Source organism: Rhinoraja longicauda, chromosome 8 (genome assembly GCF_053455715.1).
Source record: "Rhinoraja longicauda isolate Sanriku21f chromosome 8, sRhiLon1.1, whole genome shotgun sequence".
NCBI lineage: Eukaryota > Metazoa > Chordata > Chondrichthyes > Rajiformes > Arhynchobatidae > Rhinoraja > Rhinoraja longicauda.
In genome coordinates, this window is record NC_135960.1 from 11117841 (window position 1) to 11137565 (window position 19725).

A 19725-nucleotide genomic window follows, 5' to 3' on the forward strand; every position below is an offset into this window, starting at 1 on the left:
TTAAGCACCTGGGTGATTACTAATGCAATTTTCAGTAGTGGGTTTAATGAGAATGGCAGCAGACTCACAATCGTCACAGATTCTGGGCCATTTAATGCGCTGCCCAATGAACATGGAGGATGAGCATTTATTAAACCACCACCCACTACCATGTATCATTGCACAATTTTTTTGGGCATCTCTGTCATTGTCATTATCTGCAGTGGAAAACATCATGTTATCACTTTCAGTCAACACATCATGATATTTAGAATAATTGAGGGGATAACCAAGTCTTAGTGCGTAGTTATTTTCCTCCCCGTCAATATTAAAGCTGGAGTAATCAACATCCACAAATTGCGTACCGTTCTGAATGACAAATCTCACTTCAAAGCGCTGTTGCTTTGTGATGGAGTGCATATGTTCGTTTCCAAGCCAGTAGCTGCCTTCGAGATTGCCGAAGGTAGTTTTGTAATCTTCCCACGTTTTATGGGAAAATACGTTGCTGCCTTTCTTGACTTTCTGCAGCAGGATCCAGCCGCCACCTTCTGTTTTCATGTCACAGTATACCAACACTGGTGCACTGGTCTTTGGCTTGATAACATAGATGCCGTTGGCCTTATTTCCGAAACGGTTTATTGCCTTGCAGTCTTGGTGGAGATGCACTGTAAAATCAATGGTGAGAATACAGAGTTATACCCGTTCGCATCTTGGGGAATTATAATAATTCTGCACAGCGGAAAGCAATCAAGCTCAAGAAAAGTGCTGCAGATCCCGGAAACCTGAAATGAAAAGAGAAAATGGTGGAAATGCTCAAAACGTCTGTGGAGAAAGAAATGGAAATGGAGGTAAAAAATAAAAGCAGAAAATACTGGAAAATACTCTGTAGTATAAGAAGATAACTGCAGATGCTGGTACAAATCGAAGGTATTTATTCACAAAATGCTGGAGTAACTCAGCAGGTCAGGCAACATCTCGGGAGAGAAGGAATGGGTGACGTTTCGGGTCGAGACCCTTCTTCAGTCTGAAGAAGGGTCTCGACCCGAAACGTCACCCATTCCTTCTCTCCCGAGATGCTGCCTGACCTGCTGAGTTACTCCAGCATTTTGTGAATAAATACCTGGAAAATACTCTATCTGACTATTCTGAAGGAAGGTAATCTCACCTCCAAATAACTTTTTTTCTATCTGCATAGCTACCGTCCGATCTGCTGAGTATTTCCAGCGAGCTTTGCTTACATATAAAAAGTATCAAAGGACACAAATTAATTTTGTGTCGCCAAAGGTTTTACATCAAAGTGCAAAACATTTATAAATATGGTCAGTAATTGTAAAATCATTTAAAAAAAACACCTTTCAAGTTCTCGAATCAATTTTCCTCGCCATTGGTCACGAATAGTGCAAACTATTATTTGTCCAATAATGCTGATTTGGTAACGAAAATAAAGTGTCGGGGCTGATGGGGAGAATGCAAGAAAATGGGGTTGGGAGGGAAAGATACATCAGCCAAGATTGAATGGCAGAGTAGACTTGATGGTCCGAATGGCCTAATTCTGCTCCTAGAACTTATGAAGAAAAGTCCATGTGTTAAAGAGATATTTTTGTGTATCAACCCTAGTGCAGGTTGAAATCAGACAAATCAAATCCATTTGATTTGTTATTGATGTCAAGCCTATGTTACCGATCTGGCCATTAGACACCATCTACAAACTAGAACTACAACCACATTTTATGCAACCCGAACAAAATAACTTTCAATTGATCTACCTGCCAAAGTCTTACACTAGACATGGCTGGGATCTATGTAATAGCCTCCAATGGTAAAACGTCACTGCTTGTCTTGAGATCAAGTTATGACTCTACACAGTATATCACCCAACTTTATCTCAAAGGAACAATCAGAAATATTTGGTATCGCCACAGAGATTTGAAACCACTGTTCAGGTGATTGAATAGTTCAGATGCAGAAAGCGTACACTGAGACCAAACAGATCCTAGTTATTTACCATGTCCATTTGTCCATGTCTTTAGATTCTCAATTTTCATTTTCTGCTCATTTGTCAACGCATGGCCATTTCCAATTCCACTGAAGTAGGTACGAAATTCATTCGTCACAGCAGAACATTTTCCAATCGCAAAGATGGTGAGGAGCAACGAGCCCAGTATTCCGTGGGAAAGCATGCTGCAACGGCTGAAAAAAGGTAAATATCTTTCATTAAACATTGCAACGGTTAATTCTTAAGCTAACATAGACCCTTTTTAAAATTAAGACAACTTACTGAAGTGAATTCCTTATTGAAGGAACTGACTGAAATATAGAAGCTCGGTGCAACTCTGCTGCATTTTATACTGTAAGTAGATTGGATGTAAAATCATTAACGTCATGATTATTTACACTCGTTTTATGGAGCAATCTGCAAGTTTTATTGTCAAGTACACATCTTAACAGCTTGTATATAGCAGTTGGTAATTTATGCCTATCTGTTGGAATGTAAGATATAATAATTCCCTTGCATTTAAAAAAGTTATAGATATTAAGCAATATGCAAAAAGGGAGCCACGGCAAAGTAGGAGTCATGGTGCTGTTGGGGCATTGAACCAAACAATGGGTGGAGATGTCACATTAAAACGCCGCTGATTTTAGATCAATGGGATTCCCTTCAATACTCTTAATCCAGACTGCAGTTCTAAACTCTGGCTTGTTTGTGAATGGAAGAATACAGTTTGTTGTGGAGAAGGAGAGAGAGAACAGATGAGGTTTATTAGATGCGTTCTTGAACTAAAGGGGATATTTTATGAGGAAAGACTGAGTATATTAGCTGCATATGTATGTAGGTTAATTGGCTGGGTAAATGTAAAAATTGTCCCTAGTGGGTGTAGGATAGTGTTAATGTACGGGGATCGCTGGGCGGCACGGACTTGGTGGGCCGAAAAGGCCTGTTTCCGGCTGTATATATATGATATGATATGATATGATATGATATCCCCAAGTGTTCAGAAAGAGAGATCATTCTACTGAATTATGTTAGAACGTGAGGGAACCTGAGAGGGTAGATGTTGTAAGGGCGCTCCTGCGGGTGGGAGAATCTCGAACAAGATAAAGAGACCAGATAAGGAGACTTTAGATAGTAGACTCTTTCTTACATTAAGCCAACTTACTAAAGTCTAAGAGTCTTCATAAAGACAAAGAGAGATAAAGAGTTAGAACGGAATCAAAAATTGAATTATTCTCTCAGTGGGGAGAGGGGGGTGGAGGATTGCTGGAGGATTTCCATGCCCAAGGAGCTGGCAATGTTTTATTTAGGGCAGCACAGTGGCACAGCGGTAGAGTTGCTGCCTCACAACGCCAGAGACATGGGTTCAATCCTGACTACAGAAATCGTCCGTACGGAGTTTGTACGTTCTCCCTGTGACCGCATGGGTTGCTGCTGTTTCCTCTTTCACGCCAAAGACGTGCAAGTTTTCTAGGTTAATTAGCTTCTGTAAATTCACCCTAGTGTGTAGGATGCAATCGCTGGTCGGCATGGACAGGGTGGGTCGAAGGGCCTGTTTCCTTGCTGTGTCTCTAAGCTATCTCGAAACTAAACACTGAGTGTGCACAAGATTGAACTAAGTAGATATGTCAACTTACAGAGGAACCAAGGGTGGTAAGGATAAGACAGGGAATTGGAATCATGGCCAATGATTACATCAGTCATGACCTTACTAACTGGCCTGTTGGACACGGTGTTCCAGTTGCCTCTTTCGTATGTCAACTACAACAATCAAAAGTGGCAATTGATGCCTTGCTGCAAATTTTGCCATTTCCGTAGAACTACCCAGGGTGGACGATGAGGACATAAAGCAGCTCCCACCCCATTCCAGTTGCTGTACATCACGTTCTTGCATTCAGAAAACCTTTCCTCAGCAGTTCCACATGCTGGATGTTCTTTGAAAGAATTTAATATTTCAGTAGTCAAGTCAAGTCAAGTCAATTTTATTTGTATAGCACATTTAAAAACAACCCACGTTGACCAAAGTGCTGTTAGGAAAAAAATGAAACATACAGTAGCACGCAAACATAACAGCACATACAAAACAGTTCACAGCGCCTCCTCAATGAGTCTCAAACGCTAGGGAGTAGAAATAGGTTTTGAGCCTGGACTTAAAGGAGTCGATGGAGGGGGCAGTTCTGATGGGGAGAGGGATGCTGTTCCACAGTCTAGGAGCTGCAACCGCAAAAGCGCGGTCACCCCTGAGCTTAAGCCTAGACCGCGGGATAGTGAGTAGCCCCAAGTCGGCCGTCCTGAAGGACCTGGAGTTAGAGAGGTGGGTTCGAAGATTTTTGATGTAGGGGGGGGGGAATGTCCATTTAGGGCTTTATATGTGAATAGGAGGAGCTCTTGAAGTTGATTCTGTACCGTACAGGGAGCCAGTGGAGAGAGGCCAGTAGGAGAGCAATTGGGAACCATTTTGCTGTTTGTGTTGTGTTTATGGACTTACACAAAAAAATGGATAAAATACCGCATTAATAAATTTTACAGGAAAAATGACAGCCAGGATGAGTAATTGGTTGTGGGGAAGAGACCATAGAGCAGTGGCAAATGTAGAAACTAATAACTGCAGGTGCTGGTTTATACCAAAAATCGGCACAGGGTGCTGGAGTAACTCAGCGGGTCAGGCAGCAGCTCTGGAGAGAAAAAGGATGGGTGACGATTCGGGTCAGGACCCTTCTTCAGACTCCTTCAGTCTGAAGAAGAGTCTTAACCCGAAACGTCACTCACCTGTTTTCTCCAAAGATGCTGCCTGAGCCGTTGAGTTATTCCAGCACTTTGAGTCCATCTCGAGCAGTGGCTGATGATTGTTTAAATGGTTGATTATGCAGTGATGGTGTCACAACGCCTGTCGTTGTTTTTAGTAACCTAAACTTGGATACAAAGGGAATAATTCACATGTCAGCTGCTGACGTGAAACTTAAGAGACGTAGGAAACTTATTTTGAATATGTGAATTTAGACAGTCTAGCTAGCTAGTAGAAATGCCATCCTTGCATATGCCCTCTCTCTGTGTAATTGTCCATTTTGGCGGGGGGAAAAAAGAAGCATATTATCTAATAGTGAGGCATTGCGGAGGTCTGCTAATGCAGAGGCATCTAGGAATTTTAAGCACAACTCACGAAAGGTATTAGGGCAAGGAATTAGAGAATCTAAAACAATATTGTTTATTACTTTGCAAATCGAATTGAAAATAAGGAAGGTTAATAAGGAAATAAGAAATAGAGCATTGCTGAGATCACATCTGGAACATTGTGTACATTATTGATCTCTATTTCAGGAAGGAAGTAAATTCACTCGAAGTGGTTCCGAGCAGACTTGCTGGACTAACAGCTGAATTGGGCGAGTTGTCTAATGAGGAGAGTTGGACAGGATAGCCTTATATCCACTGGAGTTCAGGAAGGTGACAGACAACATGAAGAACATGTTTGCAAAGGCCAAAGTGATCAAAGGACAGTGAAAGCAGACAAAGAAATATTATATGAGGTAGATTTGTGAGAGGGAAGGGAAGGAAAGCATATCAGGGGAAAGAAGAACCATCACATCAACCATAATCTTTTGAAGAATCGTGAGGATCAAGGGCCCAACCGGCCGAGTCCTCCAAATGTACATGTTCAATGAGCCGTGGGGTAAATGTTATTGAAATCCCACCTTTCTGCAAATAATCAGGTGTAATGCCTTTTTAGTTTACAGATACAGGCCTCATTGCCCCACTGAGTCACCACCGACCAGCAATCACCCATTCTATGTTATCCCACTCTCGCTTCCTACACACTAGGGGCAATTTGTTATAGAAGTCAATTGACCTACCAACCTGCATGTCTTTGGAATGTAGGAGAAATATGGAGCACCCAGAGGAAACCCACGAGGTCACAGGGAGAATGTGCAAATTTCACACAGACAGCACCTGAGGTCAGTATCGAACCCGGATATCTGGTGCTGTGAAGCAGTAGCTTTACCTCTGCACCACGGTGCCACTGGCATTGATAAGGCATTGTATAAAGACCTTAAACAAAAATCATCTTGATTAAGTTCACTAGAGTCATACAGCGTGGGCCCAACTTGACCACACCAGTCAAAAAGCCCCATCTACACATGTCCCACCTGCCTGCTTTTGGCCCATATCCCTCTAAACTTATCCTATCCATGTACCTGTTTAAATGTTACTTAAACATTGCAATATTAGTACCTGCCTCAACTACCTCATCCAGCAGCTTGTTCCATACACCCACTTTAGTACCTTGAGGTTATGTGCCAGAGATAGTGAAGAAAATCACACCAAATTTTAAAATACCTGTAAGTAAATAGCTAATATCAGTAGAGATGAACAATATTTTAAAACTGCCCTTCAGGTTAATCTAGGATTCACTCATTTAATACCAATGTAAATGTCTATAAAAGCTGCAGTAAGCAAGAATTTCATTGTTCCTGTCCTGATGTATATGACAATTAAACACTCTTGAATTTTGATGCAGTTGACATAACCTCCTCCAATCACCAATCTGATGTTTGTCTTGCCAGAGACACCCACAACCCAAGAATCTTTCACAGTGTTTGTTTAAAAGAAGAACCATTAAGGGGTTGGACATGTTAGAGGCAGGAAACATGTTCCCAATGTTGGGGGAGTCCAGAACCAGGGGCCACAGTTTAAGAATAAGGGGTAGGCCATTTAGAACAGAGATGAGGAAAAACTTTTTTAGTCAGAGAGTTGTGAATCTGTGGAATTCTCTGCCTCAGAGGGCAGTGGAGGCCAATTCTCTGAATACATTCAAGTGAGAGCTAGATAGAGCTCTTAAGGATAGCGGAGTCAGGGGCTATGGGGAGAAAGCAGGAACGGGGTACTGATTGAGAATGATCAGCCATGATCACATTGAATGGCGGTGCTGGCTCGAAGGGCCGAATGGCCTACTCCTGCACCTATTGTCTATTGTCTATTGTCTATAAAACTTTAGAGTTTAGAGATACAGCGTGGATACAGGCTCATCGACCCAGCGAGTCCGTGCCAACCAGCGATCTCTGCACACTAACACTATCCTACACACAAGGGACAATTTATAACCTTCACCGAAGCCAAATAACTTACAAACTCGTACGTCTTTAGAGTGTGGGAGGAATCTGGAGCACCTGGGGAAAACCCGCGGGGTCATGTGGAGAACGTACAAACTCCGTGCAGACAGCACTCGGGGTCAGGATCAAACCCGGGTCTCTGGCACTGCAAGGCAGCAACTCTACCGCTGCGCCACCGTATTTGTTTGCAGTTCTCTCTGGAACCATCCTAACTCTCACGTGGGCCGGCGGCCAGCTGATGGGACAGCTGTTGTAGAGATCAAACCTATTGATTATGCAGGAGTTGGTGTACATGTTGTGCAGTGTGCAACATCATCTGTTTCACATCTCAAACACGTGCCTGAACACGTGAAGGAATTTCAGCCAGTTACCAATTACTCTTCGGTTTCCCCAATTGCACCATAGAAATTATTTTATCCGTTTGCATTGTGTATCGGTATGGCAACTGCTCTGCCCAAGATTACAGAAATTGCAAAGAGTTGTGAATGCAGCCCAGTCCATCACACAAACTTAACTCCCCCCCCCCCCCCCCCACCCCCTCTCCCCCAGGTTACCTCTGTCTCAGGTTAGCAATCAACATAATCAAGGACCACTCACATCCCATCGTTCCCTCTTCTCTCCTCTTCCATCGAGCAGCTGATGCAAAAGTTTGAAAGCAGGTACCACCAGATTCAAAAATAGCTTCTCCCCCTCTGTTGACAGATCCTTGAATAGACCTCTCATATGGGGATGGACTCACCTTCCAATCTACCTCATTGCAGCCCTTGCACTTTTTTTGACTGTATTTCCCTGCAGCTGTAACACTACATATTGCTCTGTTTATGTTTTCTTTTGCACTACCTATTGTACCCTCATAAGGTGTGATTTTCCTGGATAGTGAGCAAAACAAAGTTTTTCACTGTATCTTGGTATAGGTGACAATAAGAAACCAATACCAATAGTAATACGAACTAGCACACATTCAAATTCGTGCACCCAGTGAACTTAGATGCCCAACGTCACCAAATTGTTTTGTTTTGGAAAAACCCAAGACTTCAATGATGGCTGTTAAAGGCTGGTTTATCCTGGGCGTAAGTAATCGGTCGCATTTATGTTGCAGTGGTTTGATGTGTGAGATGCTTCAAAGGCACAGCATCAGCAAGACTTCCTATTTTAAGATGTAATTTGAATAAGTGCCCTGAAATGAGCCTGTACTTGCCGAAGTTTAGAAGGATGAGGGGGGGACCTCATTGAAACTTACCGAATAGTGAAAGGCTTGGGTCGAGTGGATGGGGAGAGGATGTTTCCACTAGTGGGACCAGAGGGCACAGCCTCGGAATAAAAGGACGCACCTTTAGAAAGGGGATGAATCTGTGGAATTCATTGCCACAGACGGCTGTGGAGACCATCAGTGTGTCATTTTAAAGCGGAGATTGACAGGTTCTTGATTAGGAACGGTGTCAAAGGTTACGGGTAGAAGGCAGGAGAATGGGGTTGAGAGGGAAAGATAGATCGGCCATGTTTGAATGACACTGGATGGGCAGAATGGCCTAATTCTGTCCTTAAGACTTATGAACTCATGAATGAAATCAGAGGTCTTTTACAGCACAGAAGAAATCAAGCACTTAGTGTTGTAGGGAGGAACTGCAGATGCTAGTTTAAACCAAAGATAGGCACAGCAACTCAGCGGGACAGACAACATCTCTGGATAGAAGGAATGTGTGATGTTTCGGGTCGAGACCCTTCTTCAGACTGGGTTAGGGGAGAGGAAGATACAGAGATATTCTGTGGAATTTGCAGCATTTAGTGCTGGCTATGTGTGACGTCCATAAAAACCCAATCCCACCTGGTCCCTCATAGACCTGCGATTATTTCTCCAAGTTTATTATTTGACTGGAAAAACTGCATGGACGACCAGTACACTTGGGAAACATTGAAGAAAAATGTTAGCAGTGAGCAATCTTACACTCTTAACCAAGTACATTACACTTTTGTGTTTCTTATAATACGTGACCTTCTCCCACATTTATTACCAGGATCTGCAGTTATTGACACAATACATCTGGCTTGCCATCACCAGCTGCTTGATGCAATCCTGATAATTATCTCTCATAACAGTCTGCTTCATTATTTGTCCAGCAATTACAATTCCAATGCCAACATTTCATGGAAGATAGACACAAAACGCTGGAGTAACTCAGATGGTCAGGCAGCATCTCTGGAGAGAAGGAATGGGCGACATTTCAGGTCAAGACCCTTCTTCAGATTGAGAGTCAGGGGAGAGGGAAAGTGGAGATATGGAAGGGTAAGGTGTGAAAATGACACATCAAAGCAGACGATGACTAAGGAAACGTAGAATGGTTCATTGTTAGCTGAGGGGGAGGTGACAATGGGGCATACAAACAGTAAAATTAATCAGGCGGACAGTGAAACTACTCAGCGAACTAGGGTGGGGAGGGACGGAGACAGAGAGAAAGCAAGGGTTACTTGATGTTAGAGAAATCAATATTCATACCGCTGGGCTGTAAAATATGAGGTGCTGTTCCTTCCAACAGCACCCACGCACACCTCCAGATTCAGGGACAGTTTCTTCTCAACTGTTATCAGGCAACTGAATCATCCTACCACAGCCAGAGAGCAGTGCTGAAGTGCTATCTACCTTATTGGTGACCCTCGGACTATCCTTGATCGGACTTTCCTGGCTTTACCTTGCACTAAACCTTATTCCCTTATCATATTTCTCTACACTGTAAATGGCTCAATTGTAATCATGTATTGTCTTTCTGTTGACTGGATAGCACGCAATAAAAGCTTTTCATTGTACATGTGACAATAAACTAAACTATCTCAAACTAACTAAAACATTTTGTTGCCTTTGGACTCCTCTTTGCAGCATTTTGGAAATATGGAAAAATAGCAAAACATCAAAAATGTAACAACTTCCTATTATCCTGGCATTGTTAAATGGTCATATGTACATTACTTTTATCAAAAGTCCATTAAGGCAATTGGCCGGAACTCATGATGCGTTTCAGTATCACTTGCTTAAGGCACCAGGGAGACCTTAAAATCCTTTGCTTGTTTCTTAAGATCTCAAAACCACTCCGTTTTATTTATTTTGCAGTTTTCTCTTCATTCTGCAATTCTGCAAGCTTCAGTTTTCTAATATCAAGCCCAATCGATGGTTCAATGGTGCTTTTATTGCCACATGTGCAAATGCACCGTGAAATTATTTTCTTACAAGCTGTCCAGTAGAGTATTGCCATACGTAGGCACATCCCTGATTCCGATTAGTAAATTGTACAGGAATAGTCCACTGAGACCGCAAGCAAGAGGCGCCATTTTCAATGTCCAATCCGCACTCTAGCTGTTATGAGCGGTGCCCTATCCAGGCAAGCCCCAGGCTGCAGCGAGCCTTCAGCCGTTGCCCCCTTAGACATACAATACAATACAATACAATACAATACAATACAATATATCTTTATTTTCATTGTACAGGGGTACAACGAGATTGGGAATGCGCCTCCCATACGATGCAATAAATTAATTAGCTAGTCAGTATTAATTTAAACAACCCAATGAAACAAATTGTAACAGTTTTAAAACAGAATAAAGTGCAAGTAGATCTGTGCCGGTTCACTGTGCGATGTGGCCATCCGGCTCAGCAGGACCAGTTCATAGCAGCTATGGCCCTGGGGATGAAGCTGTTCCTGAGTCTGGAGGTGCGGGCGTAGAAGGCCTTGTATCGTCTGCCCGATGGTAGAAGTTCGAACAGACTGTTGCAGGGGTGTGAAGAGTCTTTGTGGATGCTGGTGGCTTTTCTGAGGCATCGTGTGTTGTAGATGCCCTCCAAGGCTGGTAGCTGTGTTCCGATGGTCCTCTGAGCTCTATGGACTACCCACTGAAGAGCTTTCCTCTCTGCCTCCGTGCAGCTGAGGTACCACACAGGGATGCCATGTGTTAGGATGCTCTCTATGGTGCAGCGGTAGAATGTCCTCAGCAGCTGTTGGGGTAGACCAGACCTCTTCAGTGTTCTTAGGTAGAACAGTCGTTGCTGTGGGTACGGTACAGCGAACCAAAGTTCTCTCCTTGCCCGTCACCTTTGTTCCCCGGAGGCGCCTCCCGCAGCCAAACTTGAGGGTGCGGTCACGGTGGCGCAGCGGTAGAGTTGCTGCCTTACAGCGAATGCAGCGCCGGAGGCGCAGGTTCAATCCCGCCTACGGGCGCCGTCTGTGCGGAGTTTGTACGTTCTCCCCGTGATCTGCGTGGGTTTTCCCCGAGATCTTCGGTTTCCTCCCACACTCCAAAGACGTGCGGGTTTGTAGGTTAATTGGCTTGGTAAATGTAAAAATTGTCCCTAGTGTGTGTAGGATAGTGTTAATGTGCGGGGATCGCTGGTTGGCGCGGACCGGTGGGCCCAAGGGCCTGTTTCCGCACTGTATCTCTAAACTAAACTAAACTAAACCATTTCTCACCGTTTAAATAGCTAAATAATTTAGAGGTTAACACAAGACAATTAGTGCAAGCATATCACGGCTGCCAAAGGAGTTTTGACTGAAATGTTTCCTCTGTTCCTCTGAGCACAGATGCTGCCTGACTTTCCACCATTTTCTGACATGGTCCAAGCATAACCACTGGGAAAAGAAATCTGATGACCAACAAGTGACAATCATTGACTACAAATTAGTGGGGGTTAACTGACAACAGACAGAGCCATACAATTCAAACAGGCATCCCTGTGTGGTACCTCAGCTGCACGGAGGCAGAAAGGAAAGCTCTACAGCGGGTAGTCCATAGAGCTCAGAGGGCCATCGGAAAAAACAGCTACCAGACTTGGAGGGCATCTACAACACACGATGCCTCAGAAAAGCCACCAGCATCCACAAAGACTCTTCACACCCCTGCAACAGTCTGTTCGAACTTCTTCCATCGGGCAGACGATACAAGGCCTTCTACGCCCGCACCTCCAGACTCAGGAACAGCTTCATCCCCAGGGCCATAGCTGCTATGAACCGGTCCTGCTGAGCCGGATGGCCACAACGCATAGATCAACTTGCACTTTACCCTGTCTAAAAAAAACCTGTTACAATTGTTTCGTTTTGTTGCGTTGCTGTTAATTACTTAAATTATTGCATCGTATAGGAGGCGCATTCCCAATCTCGTTGTACCCCTGGGTACAATGACAATAAAGATATATTGTATTGTATTGTATTGTATTGTATTGTATGACTTTACCTGACATGCTTTCCAGTATCCTAGCACACATTGTCAGCATATGTCGTTGTCAATATGCTTACCAGTAGGTAACGCAGCCTTGGTGTTAAATGCAACAGTTTAATGACTAAAATAAAAGAAAAACAGTTTTCGGATTTGGGATTTTCACTTTTCTTCTTTTTCTGCCCCAATATTTATCCATTCATACATTTCTCCAGATTTTATCAGGTGGAAAAATGGCAGATGGAGTTTAATCTGAACAAGTGTGAGGTGTCGCACGTTGGGAGGAAGAATGTAAGGGGAAAGTATATAATTTATGGTCAGACCATTAACAGCATTGATGTACAGAGGGATGTTACGATTCAAATCCATAGCTCCCTGAAAATGGCAATGCAAGTAGATGCACAGAGGGTGGTGGAAATAGATACCATCGATACAATATTGGCTTGTAAGAGGCTTCTAGATAGACAGGTGAATATGCACAGAATGGAGGAGCATGGAGAATCATGTGCCAGCAATTGAGATTAGTTTATCTTGGCATCATGTCAGGCATAGATAGAGTGTGCACAAGGTCCTATTCCTGTGCTGTACCTATGTTCTATGAAACTCCACAAATATCTTAAGAAATTGATACAGAAATCAGGAATTCAAAATTCAACAAGAAAAGTTCAGCTTGAGTACAGTGAACCAACTAACGGCGAGACCAAGCGCAGGCTCGGCGTTCGTTTCGCTGAACACCTCCGCTCAGTCCGCCTAAACCTGCCTGATCTCCCAGTTGCTAAACACTTTAACTCCACCTCCCATTCCCACACTGACCTTTCTGTCCTGGGCCTCCTCCACCATCAGAGTGAGGCCCAACGCAAATTGAAGGAACAGCACCTCATATTTCGCTTGGGCAGCTTACACCCCAGCGGTATGATTATTGAACTTCAAGTAACCCTTGCTTTCCCTCTCCCCAGCCCTCCTTTTTCCAAGTTCTCCGACCAGTCTGACTGTCTCCCTGACTAAATTTTATCTCTGTTTGCTTTGTTGTCATCTTCTCCTAGCTAACAATGATCTTTTCTATCTTTTCCTTTAAGCTACATCCCCTTTGATGTCTCAATTTCACACCTTACCCTTCCTTATCTCTGTGTCTCCCTCTCCCCTGACTCTCAGTCTGATAAAGGGACTCGACCCGAAACGTCACCCATTCGATGTACCCAGAGATGCTGCTGCCTGTCCTGCTGAGTTACTCCAGCATTTTGTGTCTATCTACAGTGACTCCATTGTTACGGCTAATCAAGGCTTGTCACCATACATGGTTGTGTATTTATTTGAACAGATTAGAATCAACGCAGTTTTATCTTTTTTATTACTGTTGCTTGGAAATAAAACAAGATTGGACAGCTACATTGCTGCGACTACAGTTGACAAGCTGCTGTTGGCAAGTGTCTGATTAATCGTAATTATTTGATAACGAGTTTATATATTTGTCCTTGAAATGTGGGCGACATTAACTTGGCAACATTTATTGCTCATCCAGTGTTGAGCCAAGGACAAAATTATTTAGAATGGGATTTTGCATTTAGCCCAGCCATCCCAATACATTAATAAACTAGATGGATCAGCATTCTGATTATGCCAGTGGTAAAAATAAGGGCAGCATCTCCGGAGAGAAGGAATGGGGGACGTTTCGGGTCGAGACCCTTCTTCAGTCTGAAGAAGGGTCTCGACCTGAAACATCACCCATTACTTCTATCCAGAGATGCTGCCTGTCCTGCTGAGTTACTCCAGCATTTTGTGTCTATCTTCGGTTTAAACCAGCATCTGTTGTTCCTTCCTACACTTAAAAAAGGGCACCTCTACTTATCCAAGAACAAGGAGATGGATATTTGTCAACAGCACATATTTATTTTTGATATAGCAATAACACAATCTCTTGCTTTTAGCAGCAGGCACTCAATTTGACTGCAGATTTTAGTTTGAGTTTAGTTCAGAGATGCAACGTGGAAACAGGCCCTTCAGCCCATCGAGTCTGAACTGACCAATGATCCCCGTACATTAATACTATTCTACACACACTAAAGACTATTTGTCATTTTACCAAGCCGATTAGCCTACAAACTTATGCGTCTTTGGAGTGTGGGAGGTAACCAGAACTCCCCAGAGAAAACCCACGCAGTCGCAGGGAGAACATACAAACTCCGTACAGACAGCACCCGTGATCAGCATCGAACTCGGGTCTCTGGCACTGTATGGCAGCAACTTTATCGCTGCACCACGGTACTGCCCTTTTTTTTGACATTTGTAATGTTTCGTTACAATGTTAAATGTGTAATCCTGATGTTAAAATCCCCACAACCCATGGGCCAACTCTTAAAACTACCAGTGACCATCTGCCCTACCCACAGAAGAGCCTACTGTGCCGGCATTAGTCTCATCAACCACTTAGAACCCACAAAACCAGAGTGCAAGTAAGACAGAGAGAAACAAGGAACTCCAGAGACTGGTTTACTAAACAAAAAGACTTAACTTAACATGCTGGAGTAACTCAGCAGGTCAGGCAACATTTCTGGAGAACATGGATATTTGGACCCGAAATCTCACCAATTGATATTCTCCACAGATGCTGCATGAGTCACTCCAACACTTTGTATCTTTGAACTTATGAGCAAATTTGCAGATGATACAAAGCTGGGTGGTAGTGTGAACTGTGAAGAAGATGCTATGAGGTTGCAGGGTGACTTGGACAGGTTGTGTGAGTGGGCGGATACATGGCAGATGCAGTTTAATGTGGATAAGTGTGAGGTTATCCACTTTGGTGTTAAGAATAGGAAGGCAGAGTATTATCGGAATGGTGTCAAGTTAGGAACAGAGGACGTACAACGAGATCAGGGTGTCCTAGTGCATCAGTCACTGAAAGGAAGCATGCAGGTACAGCAGGCAGTGAAGAAAGCCAATGGAATGTTGGCCTTCATAACAAGAGGAGTTGAGTATAGGAGCAAAGAGGTCCTTCTGCAGTTGTACAGGGCCCTAGTGAGACTGCACCTGGAGTATTGTGTTCAGTTTTGGTCTCCAAATTTGAGGAAGGATATTCTTGCTATGGAGGGCGTGCATCGTAGGTTTACTAGGTTAATTCCCGGAATGACGGGACTATCATATGTTGAAAGACTGGAGCGACTAGGCTTGTATACACTGGAATTTAGAAGGATGAGAGGAGATCTTATCGAAACGTATAAGATTATTAAAGGGTTGGACATGTTAGAGGCAGGAAACATGTTCCCAATGTTGTGGGAGTCCAGAACAAGGGGCACAGTTTAAGAATAAGGGGTAGGCCATTTAGAACTGAGATGAGGAAAAAAAAATTCAGTCAGAGAGTGTGAATCTGTGGAATTCTCTGCCTCAGAAGGCAGTAGAGGCCAATTCTCTGAATGCATTCAAGAGAGAGCTAGATAGAGCTCTGAAGGATAGCGGAGTCAGGGGGTACGGGGAGAAGGCAGGAACGGGGTACTGATTGAGAATGATCAGCCATGATCACATTGAATTGCGGTGCTGGCTCAAAGGGCCGAATGGCCTCCTCCTGCACCTATTGCCTATTGTCTATTAAGACTTTAGAAATACAGCGTGCAAATAGGCTCTTCAGTGCATCAAGTTCAGCACCGACCATTGATCACCCCGTACACTAGCACTATCCTACACACTAGGGACAATTTTACAATTTACCAAAGCCAATCAGCCAACAAACCTGCATGTCTTTGGAGTGTGGGAGGAGATCTGAGCACTTGAGAAAACAGGGGGAATGTACAAACTCCATTAAGATTTCACCTGTAGTCAGGATCGAACCTGGGTCTCTGGCTTTGTAAGACAGAAACTCTACTTCTGCCCCACTGTGCCGCCCTAAACTAAACTAAAGTATCTTTGAAAGTAAGACATCCTCAATGCCACGGAGCTGTCTGAGAACAAAATGATCTTCTCCTGAAATGTCTATCACTCATTTATGTTCAATCTTTCTTTTATCCAACACTTTTCTCCCAGTATGTTACTTAATCTTTTTGATTTTTCTTTCTCTTTATAATACATACCTTTAGTTTGTTCTTCACATACTAGTTTATGGAAATTCTCAGTGCCCATGGTGCAATGATTCTGCCAATTTTTATTGTTCTCCACTGCAAATAGATTAACTTCCCGTATAGTTTTAAATAATCTTAATTTCATTTTCAAGCTTTAGATAGCTGTTTACCTCCTTCGTAGAGTGTAAATATCACCAGCAACCTGTCCTAGACTAGCCATATAGAAAGCAATGGCCAAGAAAGCACACCAACGCCTCTACTTCCATAAAAGGCTTAGGAATTTCGACATGTCCCCAGCAACTCTCACCAACTTCTACAGATTCGCCGTCGAAAGCATTTTATCGGGATGCATCACAGCATTATTTGGGAACAGCTTCATCCAAGACTGCAAGATATTGCGGAGATTTGTGGATGCAGCCCAGACCATCAGGGATGAGTCTCACCCCGGCCATTCCCTCTTCTCTCCTCTCCCATCAGGCAAGACTACAGAAGTTTGAAAATGCACACCTCCAGATTCAGGGACAGTTTCTTCCCGGCTGTTATCAAGCAACTGAACCATCTTAGAGCTACCATCTACCTCGAGAAGACCCTAAGACCATCTTTAATCAGAAGATAGACACAAAATGCTGGAGTAACTCAGCGGGACAGGCAGTGTCTCTGGATAGAAGGAATGGGTGACATTTCGGGTCAAGACCCTTCCCTAGACTTAATCTTTTATCAGATTTTTCTTGACTTCATCTTCCACGATACGTTATTCCCTTTTACCTGTATCTGTACACTGTGGACGACCTGGCAGTAATCATGCATATTCTTTCTGCTGACTGAATGGCACATAACAAAAAAGCTTTTCACTGTACCCTCAGAACACGGGACAGTAAACTAAACTAAACTGAACTAAACAAAGATAAAGTTTTGAAAGTTCAACTGGAGAACTGAAAAGAGAACACTAGTAAAATAACTGGTAAGGGTCAGAACACAAGAATATGTCAAGCAAATTCCTGTCAAAATTCAACTGATATATTGAGCAACAACTAATATATTTGAAAAGGAATTAACTAAGCCACTTCTCGTGAACTGATTGACTTATGCGTGTGGTTGACAGTTGAAGATTTCTATCGTGCCAACAGGTAAAACAATCCTGAGTGTTATCATTGTATTATTTACATTATTAGTATACCAAATGTTGGCTAGATTAAGGTAATCTATGAATTGTAGATTAGGCTAATTAATGTGATTAGAGCCTTTTGCTTTCACTCTCATGAAATTCTTCAGAACATCGTCAACATTCCTGCTTGCCTCAATAAATTGCTTCCGTGATAATTAATAACAAAAGCTATCTCGGTTTCATATATGATAACGTGCATATCAGTTCTGCTACAATATAACAAGAGTAGAATTGCTCAGTTAAATTAAACAATTTAGTACAGTGTAAAGTTTGTAAATTAATAATTTACCTGATAATTAAGCTCGAACGTTTGTTGACCAAAAGCATTGACAGCCCATAAAAAGTGATTCTTGGCTTCTTTCTGGTGGTAAAGGTATTAATTTATAACAGTATAACAGTATAACAGAGCTTTATTTGTCATTCGGTAGCAAGGTACCGAACGAAACTACATAGCAGTCACACAAAAAAGAACACAAGACACATAACCCCAACACAAACGTCCATCACAGTGACTCCAAACACCCCCTCACTGTGATGGAGGCAACAAAACTTCCACTCTCTTCCCCACGCCCACGGACAGACAGCTCGTCCCCGACCGACCCGCACAGTCCCCGCAAGGGGATGGAAGTCCCCGCGGCCGAGGCGCACCGGGCGCTGAAACGTCTCGCGGCCGAGCCGGGCGATGGAAGGCCCCGCGACCAAGCCTTGCGCAGCTAAGTCCCGTGGCCGAGCCGCACCGGGCGATGTTAAGTCCCGCGGCCGAGCCGCACCAGCGATGTAAAGCCCCGCGGCCGAGCCGCACCGGGCGATGTTAAGTCCCGCGGCCGAGCCGCACCAGCGATGAAAAGTCCCGCGGCCGAGCTGCACCGGGCGATGTAAAGTCCCGCGGCCGAGCCGCACCGGGCGATGTTAGGCCCCACGGCCGAGCTGCACCGGGCACTGTTAAGTCCAGCGGCCGAGCCGCACCAGCGATGTAAAGTCCCGCGGCCAAGCCGCACCGGGCGATGAAAAGTCCCGCGGCCGAGCCGCACCGGGCACTGTTAAGTCCAGCGGCCAAGCCGCACCGGGCACTGTTAAGTCCAGCGGCCAAGCCGCACCGGGCGATGTTATGTGGAAAGTCAGTGGAAAGACAATACGTGATTACAATCGAGCCGTCCATGGTGTACAGATACAGGATAAAGGGAATAACGTTTGGTGCAAGATAAAGTCAATAGACAATAGACAATAGGTGCAGGAGGAGGCCATTCAGCCCTTCGAGCCAGCACGCCATTCAATGTGATCATGGCTGATCTTTCTCAATCAGTACCTGTTCCTGCCTTCTCCCCATACCCCCTGACTCCGCTATCCTTAAGAGCTCTATCTAGCTCTCTCTTGAATGCATTCAGAGAATTGGCCTCCACTGCCTTCTGAGGCAGAGAATTCCACAGATTCACAACTCTCTGACTGAAAAAGTTTTTCCTCATCTCAGTTCTAAAGTCCAGTAAAGTCTGAGTAAAGATAGTCCGAGTATCTCCTGTGATGGCAGCCGATAGGATAGGATAGGATAGGATAGGATAGGATAGGATAGGATAGGATAGGATAGGATAGGATAGGATAGGATGGGATGGGATGGTTTGGTTGCCTGATAACAGCTGGGAAGAAGTTTGGTATGCTCTACTGTGAACTGCCTGCTTTCAGCATTTATCATCATCATCATCATCATCATCATCATATATATACAGCCGGAAACAGGCCTTTTCGGCCCTCCAAGTCCGTGCCGCCCAGTGATCCCTGTACATTAACACTATCCTACACCCACTAGGGACAATTATTATTATTTTTTTTTTACATTTACCCAGCCAATTAACCTACATACCTGTACGTCTTTGGAGTGTGGGAGGAAACCGAAGATCTCGGAGAAAACCCACGCAGGTCACGGGGAGAACGTACAAACTCCTTACAGTGCAGCACCCGTAGTCAGGATCGAACCTGAGTCTCCGGCGCTGCATTCGCTGTAAAGCAGCAACTCTACCGCTGCGCTACTGCCCGCAAAGATCATAACTGATATGTCATTGCTGCTGCAGATTAGGAGAACCATGTCAAATCCTTGAAGAACTCTCCCCATGGCAAACAAACTAACTGCTGGACTCTGCAGCAGATAGCTGGCACAGGCTCTCAGACAAACAGAACTGGGCTACTGCACAGGTAGAGCAGTCATCAGTCAGGCAGGCACAAGGAGGGAGCAAAACACTGATACCCCGC

The 19725-nt window shown here is 44.0% G+C and overlaps 1 protein-coding gene across 1 annotated transcript; it reads right to left on the reverse strand.

Moving 5' to 3' along the window:
- Window positions 1-2159, reverse strand: LOC144596140 (fibrinogen-like protein 1-like protein). The gene is made up of 2 exons (XM_078404317.1): window positions 1985-2159; window positions 1-644 (listed from the first exon to the last, which is right to left on the reverse strand). Exons 1-2 carry the CDS (start codon window positions 2157-2159, stop codon window positions 1-3), a joined length of 819 nt encoding a protein of 272 aa, XP_078260443.1.
- Window positions 2160-19725: the final 17566 nt, after the last annotated feature.